Source organism: Vipera ursinii (assembly GCF_947247035.1).
Source record: "Vipera ursinii genome assembly, chromosome: 5".
NCBI lineage: Eukaryota > Metazoa > Chordata > Lepidosauria > Squamata > Viperidae > Vipera > Vipera ursinii.
In genome coordinates, this window is record NC_139518.1 from 34,938,797 (window position 1) to 34,963,092 (window position 24,296).

The 24,296-nt window shown below is 38.0% G+C and overlaps 1 protein-coding gene across 1 annotated transcript in view; it reads right to left on the reverse strand.

Moving 5' to 3' along the window:
• Window positions 1–24,296, reverse strand: part of CLSTN2 (calsyntenin 2) — a gene marked incomplete at both ends in the record, with an annotated part of 271,873 nt that overhangs the window by 181,178 nt on the left and 66,399 nt on the right. The window contains one exon of the mRNA XM_083364326.1: window positions 10,807–10,929. Coding sequence (XP_083220452.1) covers window positions 10,807–10,929 — 123 coding nt within the window. The remainder of the gene's footprint in view (window positions 1–10,806; window positions 10,930–24,296) is intronic.

Consider the following 24,296-nt stretch of genomic DNA (forward strand, 5'->3'; position numbering starts at 1 on the left):
GCACTCCGAGAAGGTCCTCCCTGTGGGAGTGCACGGGACGATGGGAAGTTGATGCCGGCAGCAGGTGTTCCCTTAGATAATCCGGACCCAAGCTATTTAGAGCTTTATAGGTCATTACCAGTACCTTGAATCTCACCCGGAGGGCAACCGGAAGCCAATGCAGCTCACGGAGAAGAGGTGTTACACGGGAGTATCAGGAAACTCCCATAACAACTCACGCGGCTGCATTCTGCACCAGTTGAAGCCTCCGTGTGGTCCTCAAGGGCAGCCCCATGTAGTAGGGGTAGTAGTCTAGCCGGGAGGTCACGAGCGCATGGGTGACTGTGCGTAGGGCATCTTGGTCCAGATAGGGCCGCAACTGGCACATCAGACGAAACTGGGCAAAAGCCCCCCTGGTCAAGGCTCCTATATGGTCTTCGAAATTGAGCCGTGAATCCAAGAAGACGCCCAAGTTGCGAGCCCTATCGATGGGGGGGTAACACCTCACCCCCATCATTAGTGATGGAACAACCTGGTTAACCTGAGATGCCAGTATGCACAGCCACTCAGTCTTGGCAGGATTGAGACGAAGCCTGTTTCTCCCCATCCAAACCCGGACCGCCTCCAGGCAATGGGACATCACGTCGAGTGCATCACTGGGTTGGCTCGGGGTGGAAAGAAAAGTTGGGTATCATCAGCATACTGATGATACTCCACCCCAAAACCATGAATGAGCTCGCCCAGCAGTTTCATGTAGATGTTGAACAGGAGGGGAGAGAGGACCAACCCCTGAGGGACTCCACAAACGAGAGATCTCGGGGCGGACCTCTGCCCACCCGTCAACACCGACTGCAAGCAGCCCAGGAGGTAGGAGGAGAACCACCGCAAAACAGTGCCTCCCACTCCCAACCCCCTGAGATGCTGCAGTAGGATACCATGGTCGATGGTATCAAAAGCCGCTGAGAGATCTAAAAGGACTAGGACAGAGGAACATCCCCTGTCCCGAGCCCACCAGAAATCATTCACCAGTGTGACCAATGCCCTCTCCGTGCTGTACCCTACCACCGTACCAATCACCCTACCAACAAAGGTGCGTATAGTCAAGGCCATGGTTTTCCCAGTTTCACTGTATGGCTGTGAAATTTGGACCATAACAAAGGCTGAGCGCCAAAGAATTGAGGCCTTTGAACTATGGTGCTGGAGAAGACTCCTGCGAGTTCCTTGTACTGCAAGGCGTTCAAACCGGTCAGTCCTAGAGGAGATCAACCCTGACTGCTCTTTAGAAGGCCAGATCCTGAAGTTGAAACTCAAATACTTTGGCTACCTAATAAGGACTCACTGGGAAAGATTGAGGGCAAGAGAAGAAGGGGACAACAGAGAATGAGGTGGCTGGATGGAGTCACTGAAGCAGTAGGCGTGAGGTTAAATGGACTCCAGAAGATGCTAGAGGGCAGAAAGGCCTGGAGGAACGTTGTCCATAGGGTCACGATGGGTCAGACATGACTTCGCAACTTACAAGAACAACAACAATAATGTTGCTTTCAATTTCCTAGCACAAATTCATGGGCACTGCTATGACTTCCCAATTTTCAATTCCTATATAGTCTGAAGATAGAACTTTTGACAAAGATTAGTAGATTCTGAGGTGGGGTTGGTGCGCTGCTGTGAGAGTGTAAGTCGTGTATGGTATACCTAATTATGGTTTTTGGTGGATGATTAGCTTGGTGTGATTTATTTGTAGCTCAGACATTCATTGGCTTAGGAAAAGAGAAAAAGAGAAACCTTGGGTATGTGGAAGTGAAAGTTGGAATATGAAGAATATGATGGGCAAAAGACTCAGAAAGTCCTAGATGAAGCAGATTATATAGACCCTCTCCAGTCAGTGTTCATGGTAGCCTACAATATTGATACAGTGCTACTACACTTGCAGATAACCTTGGAAGGCTCTTGGTGGAAGTGAGCTATCTGTCCTGATGGATCTCTCAGCAGCTTTTAATATCATCCAATATGGCTTCTTCTGGACCAGTTAAAGGAATCTGAGTACAGCACCATTTTGTAGAGGTTCTCCTTCCTCTGTGGCAAGTTCTACCTATCATTTCTATTTAAATTTTTCAGATTTATTTTCCAAGTTGCTTGTTTCTGAGATTTTACATGTATCATCTATCTCACTCGTGTAAGATAATATATACTAATTTCTTTCTTCCTCCTTTTCATCTTACATATTTCCATTTTTATCTGTATTACGTGTACCTGATTGCTGGCCTTTTGACTGTAGTTAGAAATTAATTTGGTAATTAGTTTATATGTGTTTCCAAGGTTCACTAGAGGCAGTTGATCTTTGATTATTATGGTGTTTACAGTAGAAAATAACAGTTAATCAAAATATCACAGTGTTCATTCAAACTCATTTTATTAAGAAGAATTAACTAAAACAATTTATTTGCTGTATCCCAGTTGTACCTCAAAGAGAATTTCTTAAAAAAAATCAAACTTTCCTTCAAATTTTTGATGCTGGATTAAAAAAAACCCTGAATCTTATAAATTATGTTTAAATCAGGTTTATGATTAACTTCTTAATATATATTCCAGTTGCAATCAATGCATTAATGTTATATAAATAGCAGAAGGAGAACTTGAGATTCAGTCCAAATTGGGATCACAAAGGGACAAGACTTAAATAATGAACCCACTACCTGTTTACTTTTAGAAATTGTGATATACCTAAATGATACATATTAAATTCAATGATTAATTTGAGCCTCACATTTGTTGGTTCCAAGAAAGACAATAACCCATTTACTCATAGCACATCTGTTATCAACTCAAAAATTGTAAGGTTAATTGTCATCTCTCCATTTATGCTAAACTGGGAGACAAGCCAAACTAATTTAAAAAAATAGGGCCAATTAATTTAATATCTAACTGACAGCAGAGAAATATTAATTGAAACATATGGTTTGATAGAAATAAAAATCCTTATCACAATTTCATTTTGTTGAGTGGAACAAAAACTTCATTATCTCACATATTTCATTGCTCAATTGCTAAATTTGCTAGGCAGTAGAAATGCTATTAGTCAATTCATTTTTTTAAAAAAATGAATACCAGAGCAAATTTAGACCATTGCACAATACAAAGAGCAAAGTACATTTTATGGTATTAAAAGTCAGACCTAGCAATAATGATTTTTTTCAAAGATAAAGGCAAAATTATATTTAAGGTTTTTCTTTCCTGTGCAGCCCACCTTAGTTCCCTATAGTTGAAACTGGTAAAATTCATGTACACTATTTGTTTTAATCTAATTAATTAATTAACAAACAAATATTTTCTAGTTAATAAGTATAACTTACAAACTTAGATTTTTCAGTAAAAACACCCATGAAGGCTTGATCACTAAAGTTACTTACTATAGAATCATTTCTTTGAATTCAATACAGTTTATACAATGCAAGTGGCATGAAATTACATATGGTATTTAATATATCCCAATTTCTTTTCATAGATCACTGAAGAATTTTTTTAATAGGAATTAGCAGGTGAACCTTGTTACCTCTTCTTGCTATGATATAGTTAATACGAAATATTGTCAACTCAACAGAGGGCCGTATCGATCTCAGGGAAGGCCTCTCCGCTACTTGCAAGCGGTGAGGCGTTCCGACCCTCTTGTTCTGCCCCGAGGTCCCGGGAGTGAGGATGTGCAGCCTCCTGAGCTCCGGCTGGTGTATTTGAATGCCAGGTCTGTCGTTAATATTTGAATGCCAGGTGTATTTGAATGCCAGGTCTGTCCGTGACTTGGTCGAGGGTGAGCAGGCGGACCTGGCTTGCATCACGGAGACTTGGTTGGGCCCAGAGGGCGGTATTCCTCTGGCTGATCTTTGCCCACCAGGTTTCCGGGTGCTACACCGGCCTCGGGCTCAGGGTAGGGGTGGGGGAGTGGCTGTTGTTATGAGGGAGACCTTGGCTCCGCGGGAGGCCACCGTTCCGCAGATAGTCGGGTGTGAGTCTCTCTTCTTGAGATGCGGCCCTGGTGCACAGTTGGGCTTGCTGCTGGTGTACCTTTCGCCTAGTCACGCAGCAGCAGCCCTGCCTGAGCTTCTCGATGTCCTCTCTAGGTTGGTGGTTGAGTTCCCGAAACTTATAGTTTTGGGGGACTTCAATCTACCATCTCTGGGAGGATCATCTGAGTTGGCTCGGGAGTTCATGGCTTCCATGACGGCCATGGACCTGACGCAAGTAATTTCAGGACCGACTCATGAGGGAGGCCACACCCTTGACCTAGTTTTCTTATCTGGTCGGTGGTTAGATGATCTTGGTGGGGGCTCCCCAATTATTATGCCCCTGTCATGGACCGATCATCATCTCCTGCGGCTGGTCTTCTGTTTTGCCACCCCCCACCGTGGGTGTGTGGAACCAGTTAGATGGTACCGCCCCAGACGCTTAATGGATTCCACGAGATTCCAGGCAGCGCTGGGGTCCCCACCTGCCTCCCCCACTCACAGCTCGGCAGATGCCTTAGTGGAAGCTTGGGAAAGGGCAGCCACTGAGGCTCTTGACCGAGTTGTACCCTTGCGGCCCCTGACCCGATGCAGATCCCGTCGAGCTCCATGGTTCTCCGCGGAGCTCCGGGAGATGAAGCGTCGGAGACGGGGCCTAGAGAGCGGTTGGAGGTCCAGCCGATCCGAATCCGACCAATTGCGACTAAGAACCCATATTAGGTCTTATCTCGCTGCGATAAGGGTGGCGAGGTCTAATCACTTCGCTACCCTTATCGCGTCCGCAGATAATCGCCCGGCCGCTCTGTTTAGGGTGACTCGCTCCCTCCTTAATCAGGAGGTGAGGGAGGAACCCTTGCAGGGTCATGCCGAGGAGTTTAACAATTATCTGTCGGACAAAATCACTCGGATTCGGACCGGTCTGGACTCTGACTGGGCAGAGTCTGGCGATCAGGACACGGGTGGTCTTGTCGATATCACTTGGGAGGAGTTTGATTCTGTGACTCCAGAGGAAGTGGACAGGATTATGGGGAGACTGAGCTCCACCACATGTTTATTGGACCCGTGCCCTTCCTGGCTGGTTTATGCAGCCCGGGAGAGGACACGCAGCTGGTTCCAGGCAGTTATATCAGCTTCTTTGAGTGAGGGTAGCTTCCCTGCCGTCTTGAAAGAGGCGGTGGTGAGGCCCCTCCTCAAGAAGCCTGCCTTGGACCCAGCTGTATTGAACAACTTTCGTCCAGTCTCCAACCTTCGCTTTCTTGCGAAGGTTGTTGAGAGTGTGGTGGCGCATCAGCTCCCTTTGGTCCTGGATGAAGCGGATTATCTAGACCCATACCAATCGGGTTTCAGGCCCGGGCACAGCACGGAGACGGCATTGGTCGCGCTGGTGAATGATCTCTGGAGGGCTCGGGACAGGGGTCATTCCTCTGTTCTAGTCCTATTAGACCTCTCAGCGGCTTTCGATACCATCGACCATGGTATCCTGCTGCGGCGTCTCAGGGGATTGGGAGTGGGAGGCACGGTTTTACAGTGGTTCTCCTCCTATCTCCAGGGACGCTCGCAGTCGGTGTTGACAGGAGGGCAGAGGTCGACTGCGAGGTCTCTCGTTTGTGGAGTTCCTCAGGGGTCGGTCCTCTCGCCTCTCCTGTTCAACATCTATATGAAACCGCTGGGTGAGATCATTCATGGCTTTGGAGTTGGGTATCATCAGTACGCTGATGATACCCAGCTTTTTCTTTCTACCCCAAACCACCCCAGTGATGCCCTCAACGTGATGTCCCGTTGCCTGGAGGCGGTTCGGGTCTGGATGGGGAGGAACAGACTTCAACTCAACCCCGACAAGACCGAGTGGCTTTGCATACCTTCATCCCGGGTCTATTCGGATATTCCATCTCTTTCTATGGGGGGTGAATTATTACCCCCCGTAGATAGGGCTCGCAACTTGGGAGTCCTCCTAGATTCGCGGCTCACCTTGGAAGATCACATGGTGGCTGTGACTAGGGGGGCTTTCGCCCAAGTTCGCCTGGTGCGCCAGTTGCGGCCCTATCTAAGCCGGGATGATTTATGCACGGTCACTCACGCGCTCGTGACCTCTCGTCTAGACTACTGCAACGCTCTCTACATGGGGCTTCCCTTGAGGACCACCCGGAGGCTCCAACTGGTACAGAATGCAGCCGCGAGAGTTGTGTTGGGAGTCTCCCGATACTCCCATGTGACACCTCTGCTCCGTGAGCTGCATTGGTTGCCAGTTGTCTTCCGGGTGAGATTCAAGGTGCTAGTAATGGTGTTCAAAGCCCTCCATGGCATGGGGCCGGAGTACCTCAGGGAACATCTGCTGCCGGCATCAAGCTCCCTGCGCCCTGTGCGTTCCCACAGAGAGGGCCTCCTCAGGGTGCCACCGGTCAGAGAATGCCGTCTGGTGGCCCCCAGGGGGAGATCCTTCTCTGTGGGCGCCCCAGAGCTATGGAACCAGTTACCGGTTGAGCTCCGGACGGCCCCCGATCTGCGCTCCTTTCGCCGCGATCTGAAAACATACTTGTTCGAGCAAGCCGGCCTGGCCTGAGGGGGGATTGGTGGGGTTTTTTATCATTTTTAATTGGGGTTTTTACTATGTATCAATTGTATTTTAATCGGGCATGCATTTAATTATCTTTTAATTTTTGTAAATTTCTGTGTTTTATTCTTGCCCTGTACACCGCCCTGAGTCCTCCGGGAGAAGGGCGGTATAGAAATATTAATAAATTAAATTTGTACAGCTACATCAATTTCTGCTCTTTTGGGAACCTGAAGACGATGCAATGATAGACAATGTGATAAGACTGCAAACAGTGAAAAACAGCTAGTGATGTCAATTATATTTCATTAAAAAAACCACTCTTAAACACTAAGAGCAGCAGTGAAGAGATCACAATTTTCAGTTATCATTAGATATTTTCACTGTAATTGAACAAACCTTTTCTGAGATTAAAACTTTCCTAGAATAGATCTTGGGAAGCAGCAATATAAGTCCTTGAAATTTTATGATGACCAATTTACATTGCAAATAAAGTCAAATTTTAGCATTAGTATTAGATCCTCCCATATCAGGCAGCAAGGCATCTCCAGGATTTTCAGTCAGTGAGTACTTCAGTGTCTCCTCATGTGATGTTCTTTGCCATGTATTTTGAGGGCATTCTTTTGGTCATTTGGCATTGGGGGGGGGTATCCATCTCAGTGCTATCTTGGGGATTTGATTGTTCTTCATACAACAAATGTAACTGCAAGTACATTCTGCACTTGAGGCCCATCTCTGCAGATCCATTTTGAGCTATTATACTACCCAAATGGGTTGTAAATAGGTGATTTCCCTTTATCTGTGCAGTGGAGTTCCCATACATGATCTTCAATTTCTTGGCACTTATTCTGAGACCAATTTTGGTTGCTTCTTCATCTAGTGGAGTCGTCACTTGTTGTAATCATCTAAGGCAGTCATCACTTGTAATTTCATCTCATCTTCCTCAAATAGGACAATATCATCTGCAAAATCCAGGTTATCAAGATAGTCTTGATCAGAATAATGAATGCCTTTCCTGATGTGTGATGTTCATTGCATAATATAGTCAAGGGCCATAAGTCAAATTGGAAATCATTATTTTTTAAAAAAAATCAGAAATACATGACTATCAAATGCCATTTAGTTATCATTTCACATCATTTCATAATATAAACTTACATGACATGACATAATGATGTTGGTAAATTTTCAGGAAGATTAAGGACAATCTCTTATTCTCAATCTCTTATTGCCCTAGTTTATCAAGACAGAAGGGGCAAATGGTTAGACATTGACAAGTATATATACTTCTGTGAGGAAGAGAAAGCTACGACAAGTTGAAATACTAGTGCCATTCAGGACAAACATAAAGAAACCTAGGTCAGATCCAACAGTTCAGGAGAATTTCTACCCTATTTCTAATTCATTATTCTGGGATGAAAAGTCTGAGCAGATGGGTGTCCCCATTTACAAGCAGTATTTAGACTGAAATGATCCAGTCAGCAATCTCTATTCAAGTTATCATTTTAGGAAGGAAAATGCTGATTGCTCCATCAAATAACTTCTACTGGGAGAATGAAGGGCAAGTGCATAACCTCATTAGTTTTCACAAGCTTCTCAAGAATTTTCCTAATCCATCGATAATATCTTTTTAGTTGTTTTTACCCTGAAGCACCTGGAGTCTATTAACTGGAGTATAGTATATAGTTTAATTGGACTCATCTTAACAGTATCATCATCACCAACTTCATACATTTTATCCTCGAGAAAGCCGTTTAATATATAATGCAATAATATTCTTTTAAGTATATTGATTGCAACTGATTGACACTACTTTTGGATTCATGAAAATACTTTTGAATTTTTAGGGATGTGTATAGAACTCATCCAAATTTAGATATGAATCAGGTATCTTTAAAAATGTAGCAGGCTTTCTAAAGCAAAGCAAAGCATTTTCTCCAAAATGACTAGAACTTAATTTGAACTCTGAAATTTATTGGTGATCTGCAGTTTAGGACTTCCAGAAGCCAAATATTATCTGAAAAAAGAAGTTATTATGTCTTCAGTTTCTCATGGCACAATGGATAGAGATGTCCCAAAGGTGCTTTTTAAAAGGCAACTGGACTTTCTTGATTTTTTTTGAAGAAGTTTGGTTTCTCATTCAAGAAGTTCTTCAGCTATGACTGGATGGTGAAGAATGGAAGGATTGAAAAAGCACCTTTGGGACAAACATGACCTGGATGACTGAGAATCTCCATAGACAATGGATAGAAATTGAATCAGCATCTCTCTAGGGAGGGAAGTCCTGGGAGATATTGTTGGGGAGATTATAACCAACTAAAGGGAGAGGATATATTTGCAAAATAGAAATGCTGGGATAAATGACAAAATATACTTTTCCAATCTAAGAGAAAGACATATTGCCCATAGAGGCAAAGTAAATAGCTGTGGCACAATGCAACCAAATCATCTTGAACTTATAACTGCTTTGTCATTCTTTGTATTCTACTTAGCTTCTTGCTTAATTGTACTTCTTATCAGCTGCTGGGGCAGAGGTATGGGAATTTTTTTACAAGCCAAGGATTCTTTATAAAAGAATGATTTAACTACTGGTAGTTTTGTACTGGTTTCCAGACACCAATGAAATCCCATTTTGTGTGTGTGTGTGTGTTTCTATGAACTTTTTAATAGTAATAACTGTGATTATTTGATGGCTTTCTTCCTGGTTATATGGGAGCCAAAAGCCTTCAGGTAAAGAAAGTTTTCTTGTTCTCTTATTTATTATTTATAGAATTTGGTATAATCAAATAAATTGGTCTCTGATTACAAGTTCAAAGGGATTGCGGCAGCAACTAAGGTCAGGCAGTGTTTTAAGTAGCTATGTACTGTCAGCCTTTCAAACAACAAGCAAGTAGTAACTGGGAAGTTGTAGTTTTAGTCTCTATGATGGTCTCCATTTGCATATGAGACCTTTAATCCTGTAAGAGTACAGTATCTAAAATTGCAAGGCTCACATATTCTTATTTATCCAGGCTTTTAAAATCAATATGATTCTGACATATTTTGATGAATATTTGTAAGTTACTATTTCTTGTGATCATGCACGTTCTCTAAAAATAAATTGTAAATAAAATTCAATAAGGTCTAGGAGAGAAATTCATGGGAGAAGATGAAGAATATTTGTTCCCAAACAGATCATATTTATGGAATAGACATAAACAGACAATATTTATGTGTTGACATATAAGAAGTGGTTGTAAGTAAGATCAATATGTTACCTCCCCCAAATAAGAAATATTTTCACTTGTTTATATGCTTAACATATTTTAATACTGTAATATGACAAGAGCAATGAATTGGGATGATGAAGGTATTTCAGAATGGATTTGAAGAAGAGCAACTTAAGTTGTATCCTCATTAATTAGGAAATTAGGAAAACTAAAAACTAGGAAAACAAGGCAAACAAAAATATTGAATTTGAGGGTAATCTAATGGAATCCATTGTGAAAAGAAGAAAATGAAAAATGTTGTAAACAGTGCTATTAAAAATCATCTAGTAATGATAGTTAGAAAAACATATATCCTCAAAGTGTCTCTTCGCCAAAGTCCTGATAAGCCAAATTAATAAATAATATGAAAAAGGCAGAACTTCTCATATTAAATAGGGAGAAAGAACCAAAAGAACCAAGTAGTAACAGTGCTTTTACAAAAAGTTCCTCTGAGCTTCAATTTACATTTATTATCATCATCATTTTTTTATTATATTCATTAGTTATATTTCAAGTATATTCAACATTTCCTAAATTACTCATTTCAACTAATATCTCTCTCTAAAGAAAGATGATTTACTTCTTGAATGGTCATAATACAAGTGACATGGAAAATTGGTTAGAATTATACAGTTGAAAGACATCCTAAATAATCTTTCCAAAAATCCACTAACAATTACTTGTTTTGCTAAATAAAAATAATCTTAAACATTATTGATATCCCCTTCATCAACTGTTGTGCAAAAGGAATTTTGTTAGACAATCATGATGGAAAATTTAGATAAAGAGAGCTCTCAAAAATATATTTGTTACAAAAAACATTTCAACATTGTTGAATCATCCTATTTATAGCAAATATAAAAGTACTGCATTCCAAGCCAAATGGTTCTAAAATGAAATACTAAACAGTCACATATTGACAATGTTATCAAAAGAATGCATTGCAACTATAAACAATTCATGTTACATAAAGTTCTAAAACATTCAGCAAACACATTGTTGTTCATTGCATGTATGTGTTTTTTTTTGTTACCTGCATATGGAACAGGAGCATCTTTATCCAAAGCAACTAGTGGAGGATCCAGTATGACCGTATCATTGTTTTCAGTAATAACTCCATGATATGATGTTTCAATCCATGGCTTGTGTTTGTTTACTAAAAAAAAACATATTTTATTAGTATAAAATGAAACTAATTTCATTTTTTTAGTTTTTTATGTTTGCTTCTAAATGAGAATTGATAATATATACAATGATTTTCACTGGATAATTGAAGAACATCCCATCTTTAGCTACATGAGTAAGTGAAATTAAACTTAAAATATATCATTATTATATCAGTTTCTCAAGGTTTTTCCAAAGCCAAGAAAGGAAAAAAAGTCTTCAAAATGAAATGTGACATGCCATAACTGAACAATATAATACTAAAATAATAACCATCACTTCTACTATGATCCAGTAAAAGCAAAGTATGTACACATCCCACTATTTCCTTAGGTTGTTTTATGCAATACAGAAAGAACTAGTAAGCAAAAGAAATTAAAACCAGGAAACAAAATGAAATCTAAATCTAACGCCATATGCTATATCTCTCCATACTTTCAGATACCTGCAAATAATCTTTATTTTCACATATGTGCAGCTAATTCATATACTTTTTGTTCTTGAACTTCTTTCCTTTCTCTTTTTGAGGATTTCATAACTCTGTCCAACTGCAATGTTCTGTGTCTTCCCCTCGTTTCAAGCCTTTCACTTCTCCTTCAAATATTTGCACAAAATGTTCTGTGCAAGCGAAAGTATCTTTCTTTTAACATATGCTTTTGCTAAATTCACTGAAAACATATACTAAATTTTCTTTCTTACATTTTTCTAATGACCTGCTGAAGAGCAAAAAGCTGATCTAACGCCACTTTGCCTGGTGCAAAGGTGCAATGTATTTTGCTCATTTTCACATCAAGTATCATTTCAGTCTGAAACCAGCTAAACATATTCCCAGAAACACTGAAGCATAGTAATCTCCCTGAGATATTTTATTCAGTCTTATTATGTTTTTCTTTGTATAAGCAGTAACAATGTTTCCAAAATCACTATTGAATATACCTAGCTACTTTAAGACCATTGAACTGTTTTACTCTTGATTTAAGTGGGAATTCCATTACATTCCTTTTGAGCTTCAAATGAGTCTTTGATTTAGCTTTGCCTGTTCACATCCAAAACCAGCAATGACTTAGAATATAAGACCACAATTTATTCTCCACACCCTTCCTACAAGAGAAACCATTATCTGTCAAAATTAATGCAGGCATCATGTTAGTTCTACCCAATTATTAAAGACTGTGATCATATTCTTTGGTTAATTCCGCTTCACAAAACATTGTCAATCCTATCAAAGTTAGTTTAATCTCCTTACAGAAAATACAGCAATGTCTTGACCTTAAATATTTTAATCACAGGAACAATGTATTTAACTTTTCTAACATTCCAAGAAAGACTATAATAAATAATATGATCTCTGGAGAATTTATAGAAGAAATACGAACACTGTGCTTCCTCATGGATTGTAAAACCTTTAGATATTTAAACAAGGAAGGAAGGAAAGATAGTAAACAGTGTTTGTATATGTGTATTATAAAACTCTTCAAAAATGGAGAATTAAAAAAACTTAGTTCCTTTTCCTCTTGTATCTGAGCTCTCCAAACACTTTTAGATGTATTTATTTATTTGTATGTATTCCCTGGATCTACTAAACAAGTTTTTGCGGTTTTTAAATATTGTCCAAATTCAAATGGCTGAATTAAAAACAAGAATCTTGCCCACATATTATTAGGCATTTCTCTGACAGCTGGATGTAAACTGTTCACTTTTATTACCACATGGGCAATAAAACGCACAAGTAAATGTTCTAGTTTAACCATTTTCTTAGAAGTTCATACTAAATATATTACATTAATTTGTTTAGTTCTTGGACAAGAAATCATTAGATATGGACTATTACTTGCATTATCATTACATTACAGGATCATTATGAAAAATAACAGTTCTAATCAATAAGGACATATATAAAAGTGCACTGAATTGAAACCGTGAACTTAGAATGCTTAATGCAAGTGGTATGAATAATAGTTTTAAGATTATTTTTAAAAAGTTTAAAATAATAATTCATTACCACAATAGGAATGATCGCTAATAGCCCATAAACAATATAATGAAATTCAATGGACTTCAAAAATGCAGGCTACAATGTCATTTGGTGAAAAATATGGATTTTTAGCAAGAGATATACCTATAGGAATAAGGCCTAGCTTAATAGTATCATCTACCAGTCTAAGAACAATTAATGCAACATTCTGATGTATCATAAATCTATATTTAAGGAATAACTATCAAAACATTACCATTCATTAATAATTTACAAAAAGCAATATATCAAAAGCAGAAGTCATACATTTTGCTGACTGGTCTGTATAGACAACCATTACTCCCTTTTTATGATCCTGTAATCCTTTACTTTGGGGCCACTGAATGGAGCTCAGCGTTTACTGGATGGATGCCCTTCCCGGCACCACATAGATTTCGCAGCAGATATTTTTTTCTTTGCACCCTAGGAAGGAAAGATTTGCCACTACCTAAGACTGAACCCTCAACCTTCCAAGTGGGAGGTGAGTGACTTCACCACTAGGCCACCATGCCACTCATTTGCATAGACAATCATTAAGGTCTGTATACCTGTATTATTTGTATATATATAATTTAAATTTTTGGATTGCTGTTGTTTGTATTGTAACCCTTATATTAAATTCATATTAGAAATTAAAAGAGAAAAAGGATAAAAGAAGAAAAAACTTTATAAGGAAATCAAAATGTAACATAGAACGCTTAAACCAAATACAAATATCAAATATTCAGACATTGGTTCTGCATTTTCATAATTAAAAGTAATTCCAAAGTCTATGTGCAATTATATAAATATACATTCTCTTCTACCACATGTACAATAACTTATTATTTACAAATATATTACAAGCCATTTATATAATAAGCAGTTTACTTTTTTCAGTATAAACTATTGGGTGTATTATTGTTAAAATGTCTCATCTTACACAAAGTTCTTGTGAAAATTGACATGATCACACACAAACTATCCTAACAGAGCGTTTCATCTCAGTATTGATGCATCCTGCCTCAGCAAAAGGTGTGGTTGATCCATTTGGATCTATCATTCTATCTCATTTCTAGTGGGTCCTACACAGTGGTGGGATTCAAATACCTTAATATCTGGTTCTCTGCGTGGATGCAGGCCTGGGCCTCCGAGGCCTAGAACAGACTTCCAGAAGCAGTGTGGGTTCAGCCGGTTCTCCGAACTCAACAAAATTTAGCTACTGGTTCTACTGAACCAGTGCGAACTGGCTGAATCCCAGCACTGGTTCCACACAATTGCTGTGTTTGGGTAGAAGTTGTTTTAACTGAAGAAAGGAAGCACTGTAACAAATAAAGCCTCCTTATACAGTTGAATTATTAGGTGAAAATATTATTCAGTCAAATGTAGAAAATCTGCTAGCTAAAGTACATGATGCTGGCTAATGAAATTATAGGAATTGTGAAAATAGCAGGGAATGGATATGTTAGAAAGCAAACTACATTTTTTAATCTTTGCTCCTGGTATCTATCAATACCATATAAACAGATCTCAAGAACCATCAGGGTCACAAAATGAAGCCTATTACAGTCAAAACTTCATTGTTCGAGTCTTAGATAAGAATATCTACAAAAAGTGACTTGAAAAGTTAGAAGACTTGTTAAGAAAACTTGTTCAGATAGTTTGGACAATGGAAATATATATTTGCCTTTGCAAAAAAAATATGCATACCAATAGGCACATTTCATATAGAATGAGATGGGTAGCATGTAAATCCAATAAATAAATAAACAAACAAATAAAGTTTGGGACTGAACAATAATAGGAATATTGTTATCCCAGATATATATCTGCATAAATATTTGTTAAATATTTATTTTTAAATTAAAAGGCAAGTATTAGATTAAAAACAATATTAAAGAGGAATTAAGAGTGAAAATACAAACAAAATAGATAAGTCAGATATTTCTTATTTGTATGTGAGTCAAGTAGTTATACTAAGTAAATACTTCAGAAGACTTGATATAGAAATGTGTTAACTGACGGAATGAATGTTATCCTACTCTAAACATTGGGATAATTTGATATATTTAATATGTAACAGTTAATACTTTAGTAAAAGGAAAAACATTTTTGTCTGAGATGGTGATTGTTCTGTTCCAGCCTACTACCGGCCCTGCAGAAAAGGCAGGGACAACCCCTTTACAAAAGGCAAGAGGCTGGAACTAAGCCTGCCAAATTTATTGACACAAAACAGAGCAAATTGAGCAAAACAAAACACGAACCATGAAAACAGGAGCTAATCAAATGGTTGTCTTCAGCAAACCAGCCCTCCCACACATTCCCCTTTTAAAACAGTACAAGGCATGGCTTCTCTCTGCCTCCTTCCGAGGTGCCCCATTGCCTTCCTCTGTTTACTCCTGATTGACTGCCTCCTGTGTTGGGCATCCTTGAACAGGGCCAGCTGTGGGTCATCTTCATCCACGCTGTCAGGCTCACACAGCTTGGTCTGCGTAGTAACCAGATGAGAGGGGCCTGGCTGAGAGCTCTGCAAAGCCTCAGAACTGTCCTCTGCAGGCTCTCCAAAACCCCCCTCCTCCTCCTCCTCTGAATCATCCGACCCAACTGCCGAATCCACAGGCTGACCCTGAATCACAAGAGTGATATAAAAATAAATAATATGCATAACACAGAGCCTTCAGTCCTCAAGAAAGTTTCACAGTTAAGATAATGCTTTCAGGGATGTATAACAGGCTTCTTCAAATGCTGAACATCACTCATGTTTCTATGCACTGACAAAGACAAGTAGGATGTTGCTTGACTCTGAAGAAATATTTTAATTAAAGCCTTGGGTAAATTGTCGCTTGGGAAATCTTCAGTTTTTATGGTTAATTATATTACAGTGTACAAATACTTTACATATTGGCAAATAGCAACATTCAATGAAGGTGTTAGGAAGTAATCAACTATAAGTTAAATAATAATAACAAAACAGTATTACATTAATCCATATTACATTTATAAGAGTCTGTTGAAATATGGGTCTCTTTGATTGGACATCCTGCAGGTTCTGGTGAATACTCTAAAGATAAGAAGGGGAAACCAACTTGACAAACATAAGGAGGTCTACTATTCTACCATTATTCACTGGTGAATATTCCAGGCAATAACTCCATATATACACATAACTTCACATTTATTGATGAATGGCTGAATATAGTATAATTGTGTTAAATTGTACACAATGGATAACCAACTATTGCCTCATTGCTAAATTACAACTCCAATATCTCAGGGGTTGCCACAAAGAAGAGTGAGTCAAGCTATTCTCCAAAGCAAGAGAATGAAGGCAGGACAAGAAGCAATGGATAGAAATTAATCAAGGTGAGAAGCAACCTAGAACTAAGGAGAAATTTTCTGACAGAACAATTAATCAGTGCAACAACCTGCCTCCAGAGGCTGAGAATGCTCCAACACTGGAAGTTTTTAAGAAGAGACTGGACAACCATTTGTCTGAAATGGTATAGGGTTTCCTACCTGAGCAAGGGGGTGGACTAGATGTCCTCCAAGATCCCTCCCATCATCATTATTATCATTAACTCTTTTATTATTAGTAGGAAGCATTGCAAAGATAGATTCTAGTTGTAGTTTTGCAAAATCCAGAATGCCAACATTTCCTGTTCCAGCAGTCCGGCCTGGCCTGATAGCTCTTGGGGTCTCAGTTGTTTTTACTATTGTTTTTCACTATTGTTCAATCTGTATACCAACCTTACTCTGTACACCGCCCCGAGTCCCTCGGGAGAAGGGCGGTATATAAAAACAAACAAACAAATAAATAAATAAATAAATATTGTCTAAGTAGTTGAATTCAAATAGTTACATTTGATTTGTGAGGGGATTAAGCCATTGGACTCAAGTTGTGAAACTTATTGTGATATTCTTTTCTGGACAATCAAAAAGTACAATGGTGTTTTATAATCAGATTACCTTAGTTATTGTAATAAAATGGAGATGGGAAAACCCATTTAATTTCACAAAAATGAAATTAATAATGTAATAAAGCAAGCACTATAAACATAAGGCCACTAGATATATTGTCTTAATCCTATATTCCATAGCTAACTTGCATGGTGTTTCCTCTTTCCAGGTCTTCCGACTTCTAAAAAAGAATATATCGCTTCAAGGGCTGATAATATTCTTACCTGCCAAATTAACAATTGTTTGTTATTCCCATGTATTGGACAAGAAATGTAACCAGCATATCAGAATTTATATATTTTAGTGTTGTCTCTCTCACCTGTTTTCCTCCAATTATTTTTGATATTCATAATTATGGTATTTATAACAATAAGAAAAAGTATGCTATTCATTATATTTGGATTTTAATTTTGCTGTTCTGGTTGCAATTGAGGCTTCATTTATATTCTACTGCAGAATATTAATACCCATCATGCGGGAGATTAAATGTCAAATGAATCATCCCCATTACTCAAGATAATCTTATATGGCCTGGAGAAAAGCTATGGAAAAGGCAAACATTGCCTTTGATGTTCCCCTGCCACAGCCAAAAAAATATTGTTAATCATGCTATAAATTGCCATAGTAGGTTACATTTTGTTGAGTGCTCCAAACATGCAAGGCTGTTTGGGAATGGGAAAAATAAAAATGGAATTTCATTGATGTTACCAGAAAAATTGATAGCATTATTGTTAGGCAAAATGAGGCAATAAAGCCTAATGGAGGGGAAAACAATTCTCTCTACATGTTATTTATTCAAAACACTATCCGGCTTTTTCCCAAAGGACTTTTCTTTTGCCTTTAGGATAGGCCTAAAAACAGGCTTTTCTATTACAAATATTAAATTTCAATAGTTTTTGCAAATTGGCTTTGGCATAAATAAGAATTGCACTATTTTGTATATTCCAGGAAGAATGACTGTTACTGAGATTGAAGATGAACAAACAAGTTGGTGGGAAAAATTGCTTTCTTTAAAGTAGCCAAATCTTTATGCAAGGACTATATAAAAAAACTTCACTATATTCAAAGATTGTCACATTTTTAAAAAAGAGATACAGAGAAAACACATGATCATATATGCTTGTATGTTTTGTTCTCAACATCAATTTATTACAAAGATCAATAAAACAGTGCAGTTCAGTACAAAATACAAATTATAGGTAGTCCTTGACTTACAACAGTTCGTCCAAAGTTACAACAGCATTGAAAAAAAATGACTTATGCCCATTTTTCACACTTACAATCATTGCAGCAACCCTATGGTCATGTGATCCAAATTCAGACACTTGGCAACTTATGATGGTTATTTCACATAACAACCATGTTACTAAGTTAACAACTGCAATGACTCACTTAACAATTATGGGAAGAAAGGTAGTAAAATGGGGAAAAAGTCACTTAACAACTGTCTTGCTTAGCAAGAGAAATTTGGCTTCAGTTGTTGTCTTAAGTCAAGGACAACCTGTAATATGTAAATATATCTCAATCTAAACATCATTAAAATCTTACCATCTTATTGCATTGGTAAACAAAGTAGCAAAATTTGGTATATCATGGATTGTATTAGCCATAGGCAAGGAAGATAAAAGGAAGCAAGGCTACCAAGATAAGGTATAACAATTGGAATAATGAATGGTAAATGCACAGTAGTATATTAGAAATGGCCAACTAATCACACTTTTCCAGAACTATACAATTTATCCAGAGAAAGGAACGCCTGAATAGCAGCCCTGTAACTTGTGCAGGAAATTGCATCAGTACATGCAATAATAATAATAATAATAATAATAATAATAATAATAATAATAATAATAATAATAATAATAATAATATAACGACAACAAACAACAAAACAACAATAACAACAAAAAACAATAAAACAACAAAACAACAACAACAACAACAACAATAATAATAATAATAATAATAATAATAATAATAATAATAATAATAAAGTTGGAAGGGACCTTGGAGGTCATCTAGTACAACCCTTGCTAAGGCAGGAAACCCTATACTATTTCGGACAAATGGCTGTCCAGTGTCTTTTTAAAAACTTCCAGTACTGGAACATTCACCACTTCTGGAGGCAGGCTGTTCCACTGGTTAATTGTTCTGTCAGGAAATTTCTCCTTAGTTCCAGGTTGCTTCTCTCCTTGATCAGTTTCCATCCATTGCTTCTTGTCCTGCCTTCAGGTGCTTTGGAAAATAGCCTGACTCCCTCCTTTGTGGCAGCCCCTGAGATATTGGAACACTGCTATCATGTCCCACCTCGTCCTTGTGTACGTTAAACTAGACATACCCAATTCCCGCAACCATTCCTTATATGTTTTAGCTTCTAGTCCCTAATCATTTTTGTTGCTCTTTTCTGTACTCTTTCTAGAGTCTCAACATCTTTTTTATATCATGGTGACCAAAACTGGATGCAGTATTTCAAGTTTAACCTTACCAAGGCATTGTAAAGTGGTATTAATACTTTTTTAAAAAATCTCATTTATATCCCGCCCTTCTCCAAAGACTTAGGGCAGCTTACAATCTAAAGCACAAACCAATGTGCTTAGCAATAGCCTTCATTCTATGTATATGCCTCCTTGTTAGGGCTTTCCCCCCCCCGCAAGCGGCATTATTACAAAGTCAGCTTAATTGCCCCCAACAATCTGGGTCCTCATTTTACCTACCTCGGAAGGATGGAAGGATGAGTCAACCTTGAGCCTGGTGGGACTCGAACCTGCACTAATTGCAGGCAGCTGGTGTTACTTAAGGAGGCATTATCCCACTGCTCCACCAAGGCTCTTACTTCACGTGATCTTGATTCTATCCCTCTATTAATGCAGCCCAGCACTGTGTTGGCTTTTTTGGCAGCTGCAGCACACTGCTGGCTCATATTGAACTGACTGTCCACTAGGACTCCGGGATCCCTCTCACAGTTACTACTATCGAGCAAGATACCCCCTATACTATACCTATACATTTGGTTTTTCTTGCCTAAATGTAGAACCTTACTTTTTTCACCACTGAATTTCATTTTGTTAGATAGCACCCAGTGTTCAAGTCTGTCCAGATCTTCCTGTATCTTAAGCCTATCTTCTGGAGTGTTGGCTATTGCTGCCAGCTTGGTGTTGTCTGCAAATTTGATTTGATTCCTTTTCAGTTTGACTTGAGTAAGTCCATAGAAATAGTTGGCCAATTTGTAGGAACTCTCTAAATTGACAAAAAATTAAGGTTCTTCTTAAATGTCCTTTATCAGTCTAGACAGTAATGTCTCATAGACACAGTTTAACCATTTTCTTATCTTTGGCTAATGGATATAGGCCTATACAAGCCATTTTCTGGTTTACTTCATATATTCCTGATTTATCATGAAACACATTATTTAAATGTGAAAACTTTTTAGAACCAGCAACTGCTCAGTCATGCCAGCATATTGGTCCACTTTCCTGAAAGATTCAGTAGAAATGAAGCAGGGAGGAAAATTTGAACATATTCGTACTGGCCATATCTATATTGGAAAATTGATAAGATGAAATGTTAAAAAATACCCAACATCCTGCCCCTTAGAAACTATGTTCAAAAGTACATTTTCTGCAGATTAACTCAGAAAGTAATTTCAGATCTAGATTACAGATCTAGATTATTTATGTTTAGATGACCAGACTTTCCAATCATTACATATAAAATTGCTTGAAGTTGACCAGAGCTATTTTGGCTATTTGCAACTCTATTCCCTATTTCCTCCCTTAAAGTTCTTCCAGTGCAAACAGTAGCACAAGTCAAATAAGCAGTGTTGAAACTGATATGTCTACAAGCGAACACCTTGATGCGAACAAAGTTATCACTAAAAGCCAACATGGGTTTGTCAAAAACAGATTGTGCCAGACAAACCTTATTGCATTCTTTGACCAAGTGACAAAACTAGTGGACCAGAAGAATGCTGTAGATATAATTTACTTGGATTTCAGTAAGGCATTTGATAAACTAGATCACAACCTACTACTTGATAAGATAGAAAAATGTGGGTTAGACAGCATCATCACCAGATGGATTCGTAGCTGGCTGACAGGCCATACTCAGTGTGTGGTCCTCAATGGAACTGCATCTACATGGAAGATTTGGATGAGGGGATAGATGGGGAACTCATCAAATTTGCAGATGACACCAAGCTGGCAGGAATAGCCAATACTCCAGAAGGTAGGCTTAAGGTACAGGAGGATCTTGACAGACTCGAACACTGGGCACTATCTAACAAAATGAAATTCAATTGTGAAAAAAGTAAGGTTCTGCATTTAGGCAGGAAAAATCAAATGCACAGGTATTGTATAGGTGGTACCTTGCTCAATAGTAGTAACTGTGAGAGGGATCTCGGAGTCCTAGTGGACAATCACTTAAATATGAGCCAGCAGTGTGCTGCAGCTGCCAAAAAAGCCAACACAGTGCTAGGCTGCATTAACAGAGGGATAGAATCAAGATCACGTGAAGTACTAATACCACTTTACAATGCCTTGGTAAGGCCACACCTGGAATACTGCATCCAGTTTTGGTCACCATGATGTAAAAAAGATGTTGAGACTCTAGAAAGGGTACAGAGAAGGGCAACAAAGATGATTGGGGGACTGGAGGCTAAAACATATAGGGAACGGTTGCTGGAACTGGGTATGTGTAGTTTAATGCAGAAAAGGGTGAGGGGTGACATGATAGCAGTGTTCCAATATCTCAGGGGCTGCCACAAAGAAGAGGGAGTCAAGCTATTCTCCAAAGCACCTGAAAGCAGGACAAGAAGCAATGGATGGAAACTAGTCAAGGAGAGAAGCAACCTAGAACTAAGGAGAAATTTCCTAACAGTTAGAACAATTAATCAGTGGAACAACCTGCCTCCAGAAGTGGTGAATGCTCCAACACTGGAAGTTTTTAAGAAGAGACTGGACAGCCATTTGTCTGAAATGGTATAGGGTTTCCTGCCTTAGCAGGGGGTTGGACTAGATGACCTCCAAGGTCCCTTCTAACATTATTATTATTATTATTATTATTATTATTATTATTATTATTATTATTATTATTATTATTATTATTATTATTATTATACCAGCTATTAGATGCTTGCTTTTCTTTTATGGCTTGTCAGTTTTGGAAAAAAACAACTGCCTGAAGACCAACATTCTCTGTATATAGAAACAATGGAACTAAATTTCATACCATTTGATCCCCTTTAGCCCAAAACAGTATTATTTGATACGCATCATAAAATTAAAACTGGCTCTGCCTTACAAAACCCTATGTCAGAAAACTGCACCATTAAATGAATTATCAGATTTTATCAATCAGCATAGTTAGTGTAGAGTTTGAATTAATTAGATCTATTTGAAATCATACCATATCTTGCTCTAGAATATGAAGCACTCCAGAGGATGATAAATGCCATAGTGCTACTGTTCTTAATTATAATCTTAATAGAGATTATTTTAAATTGATTTTTATATGAGCCATTCAGAATCCATGAAATCAGATGGGACAAATTGTGTAAATACCATAAATGATGTACAGTATGCATGAATATTTATGACAGGTCACAGACCAACCAAACATATTGAAGTAGGAATAATTTGGTCTGAAAAAAAGAATATGAGGTCTAAACACAATGAAATTAAAAATTCACTTCCCATTTTAAGAAAGTATATTAAATTATACTGTTGCATTTCATCTAAATTATTTATACTTGATTTTTGGGAGATCTGATAGAGAGATTTATTTTACAAAAAAAAAATCACACTTAAGGAATTCAGTAAAAATGTTGTTTATTCTCTTAGTAAGCCCTTTTACTGGAACTTGACTTTTTTATATTCCTCTTCAGTCTCCATGTATTCAACAGGAAGCAATCCTTCTATCCTTCAAGTACCTTCATTCAGCTCTCTTGCAAAACACTGCTTGCAATGAACAGCTATTCAGAAAATGATCCTCCGAATCCTCACAGTTCAGCAGGCAATTCTTCAGAATACACAGCTTCTCAGGATTTTTTTCATCTTATTGAATTTCTCCATAAAATTCTATTAGTTCTGTTTCCTCCTCCAGATGAGACAAAAACACTTTAATTTAGAATACTGAATAGTTTTTTCCCCCTTAACCTGAAAGACTTTCACCTCCATATAGTCAGCTGTAAGTTTGAAGAGTGGAGTTCCTATTGGCAAAGTTGTGATAAAATCCTGCTAAAATTATGGGCATGTCCTTATCACAATAAAAGTGTGCAACCTGTGCCTTCAGTACTGCAGGTCCCACAAAGCTCTAAAGTTGTAACTGAAATGTAGTTTTAATAGGATAAAAATGTAATTTTTAAACCACATTCTTGATAATTCAGAATTCATCCACCAATATATGCATTACACTTTATCCATAATCAGACGTGCAGGAATTATTTCAGCTGAAGCACTTTTTAGCATATGCTTTTCAGACTCCCACAGTCACACAAAGAAAATGTTAGCTAATTGCTTGTTCTTTCAGTAGTTTCTAGATTTAAAAAGTCACAGGAGTGAAATTAGAGCTACCAATGAAATATATTTATTAGTCTTTTAGGATCTGGCTCATATACCCCACTAAGATACCATCCTCATTTTTCATAAAAGAACAGAAAAATCTCATTGTCCTGCATATAATATTTCATTAACACTATTAAAAGCTGTTCTTTCCTCCTCATGCTTTTAGCTGTCAAATAAATCAATTTTGGCTGTGCTACAACATACGGTAAATAATACTAAGTACTGTAGATTCTATAAACATGATATAGTAATTGCTTACAATTCATTCACTACTCCAAAGGAACACAACTGCTATGACATATTACCTGGAAGTTATGAGGAAGTGGATATAAAAGCTTAGAGGAAGTGGATAAAAAAGCTTAGACAGAATTCAGAAACTTTCTAATTCCCTGAGTATACCATGTAATACTCTTTTTATGATGTCTGCAGCAAAGACCAAATAAGTGGTGAGTAGAGTCATACTTTGGAACTTCTCTGGATAAAGACAGGGCAGGAGATTATCCATATCTGCTCCAGACAGTTGCTTCTAGGAAGGAGACTGCAGGACAGCAGGCTTCCATGGATTTCAATGCTGGAATCAGCCATCATGCTAACCACCATGAGCTTTTTAAAGGACACTGGGTTCATTAACCTCACTTTTTAATCATTTTCAGAAATTGCCTATTTAACTAATTTAAGCCTATTCGAGACCTTTGGAAATGACAACTTTGAAAAGCCATCTAGGGGGTTTACTTTCTTTATTGAAGAAAAGAAAAATTAACGCTTAAGAATTTAAATATTTGAAAATAAATCACAAAAAAAACTAAATAAAACTTTGATCTTAGAAAGTTATAATTAATTAAATTTCCA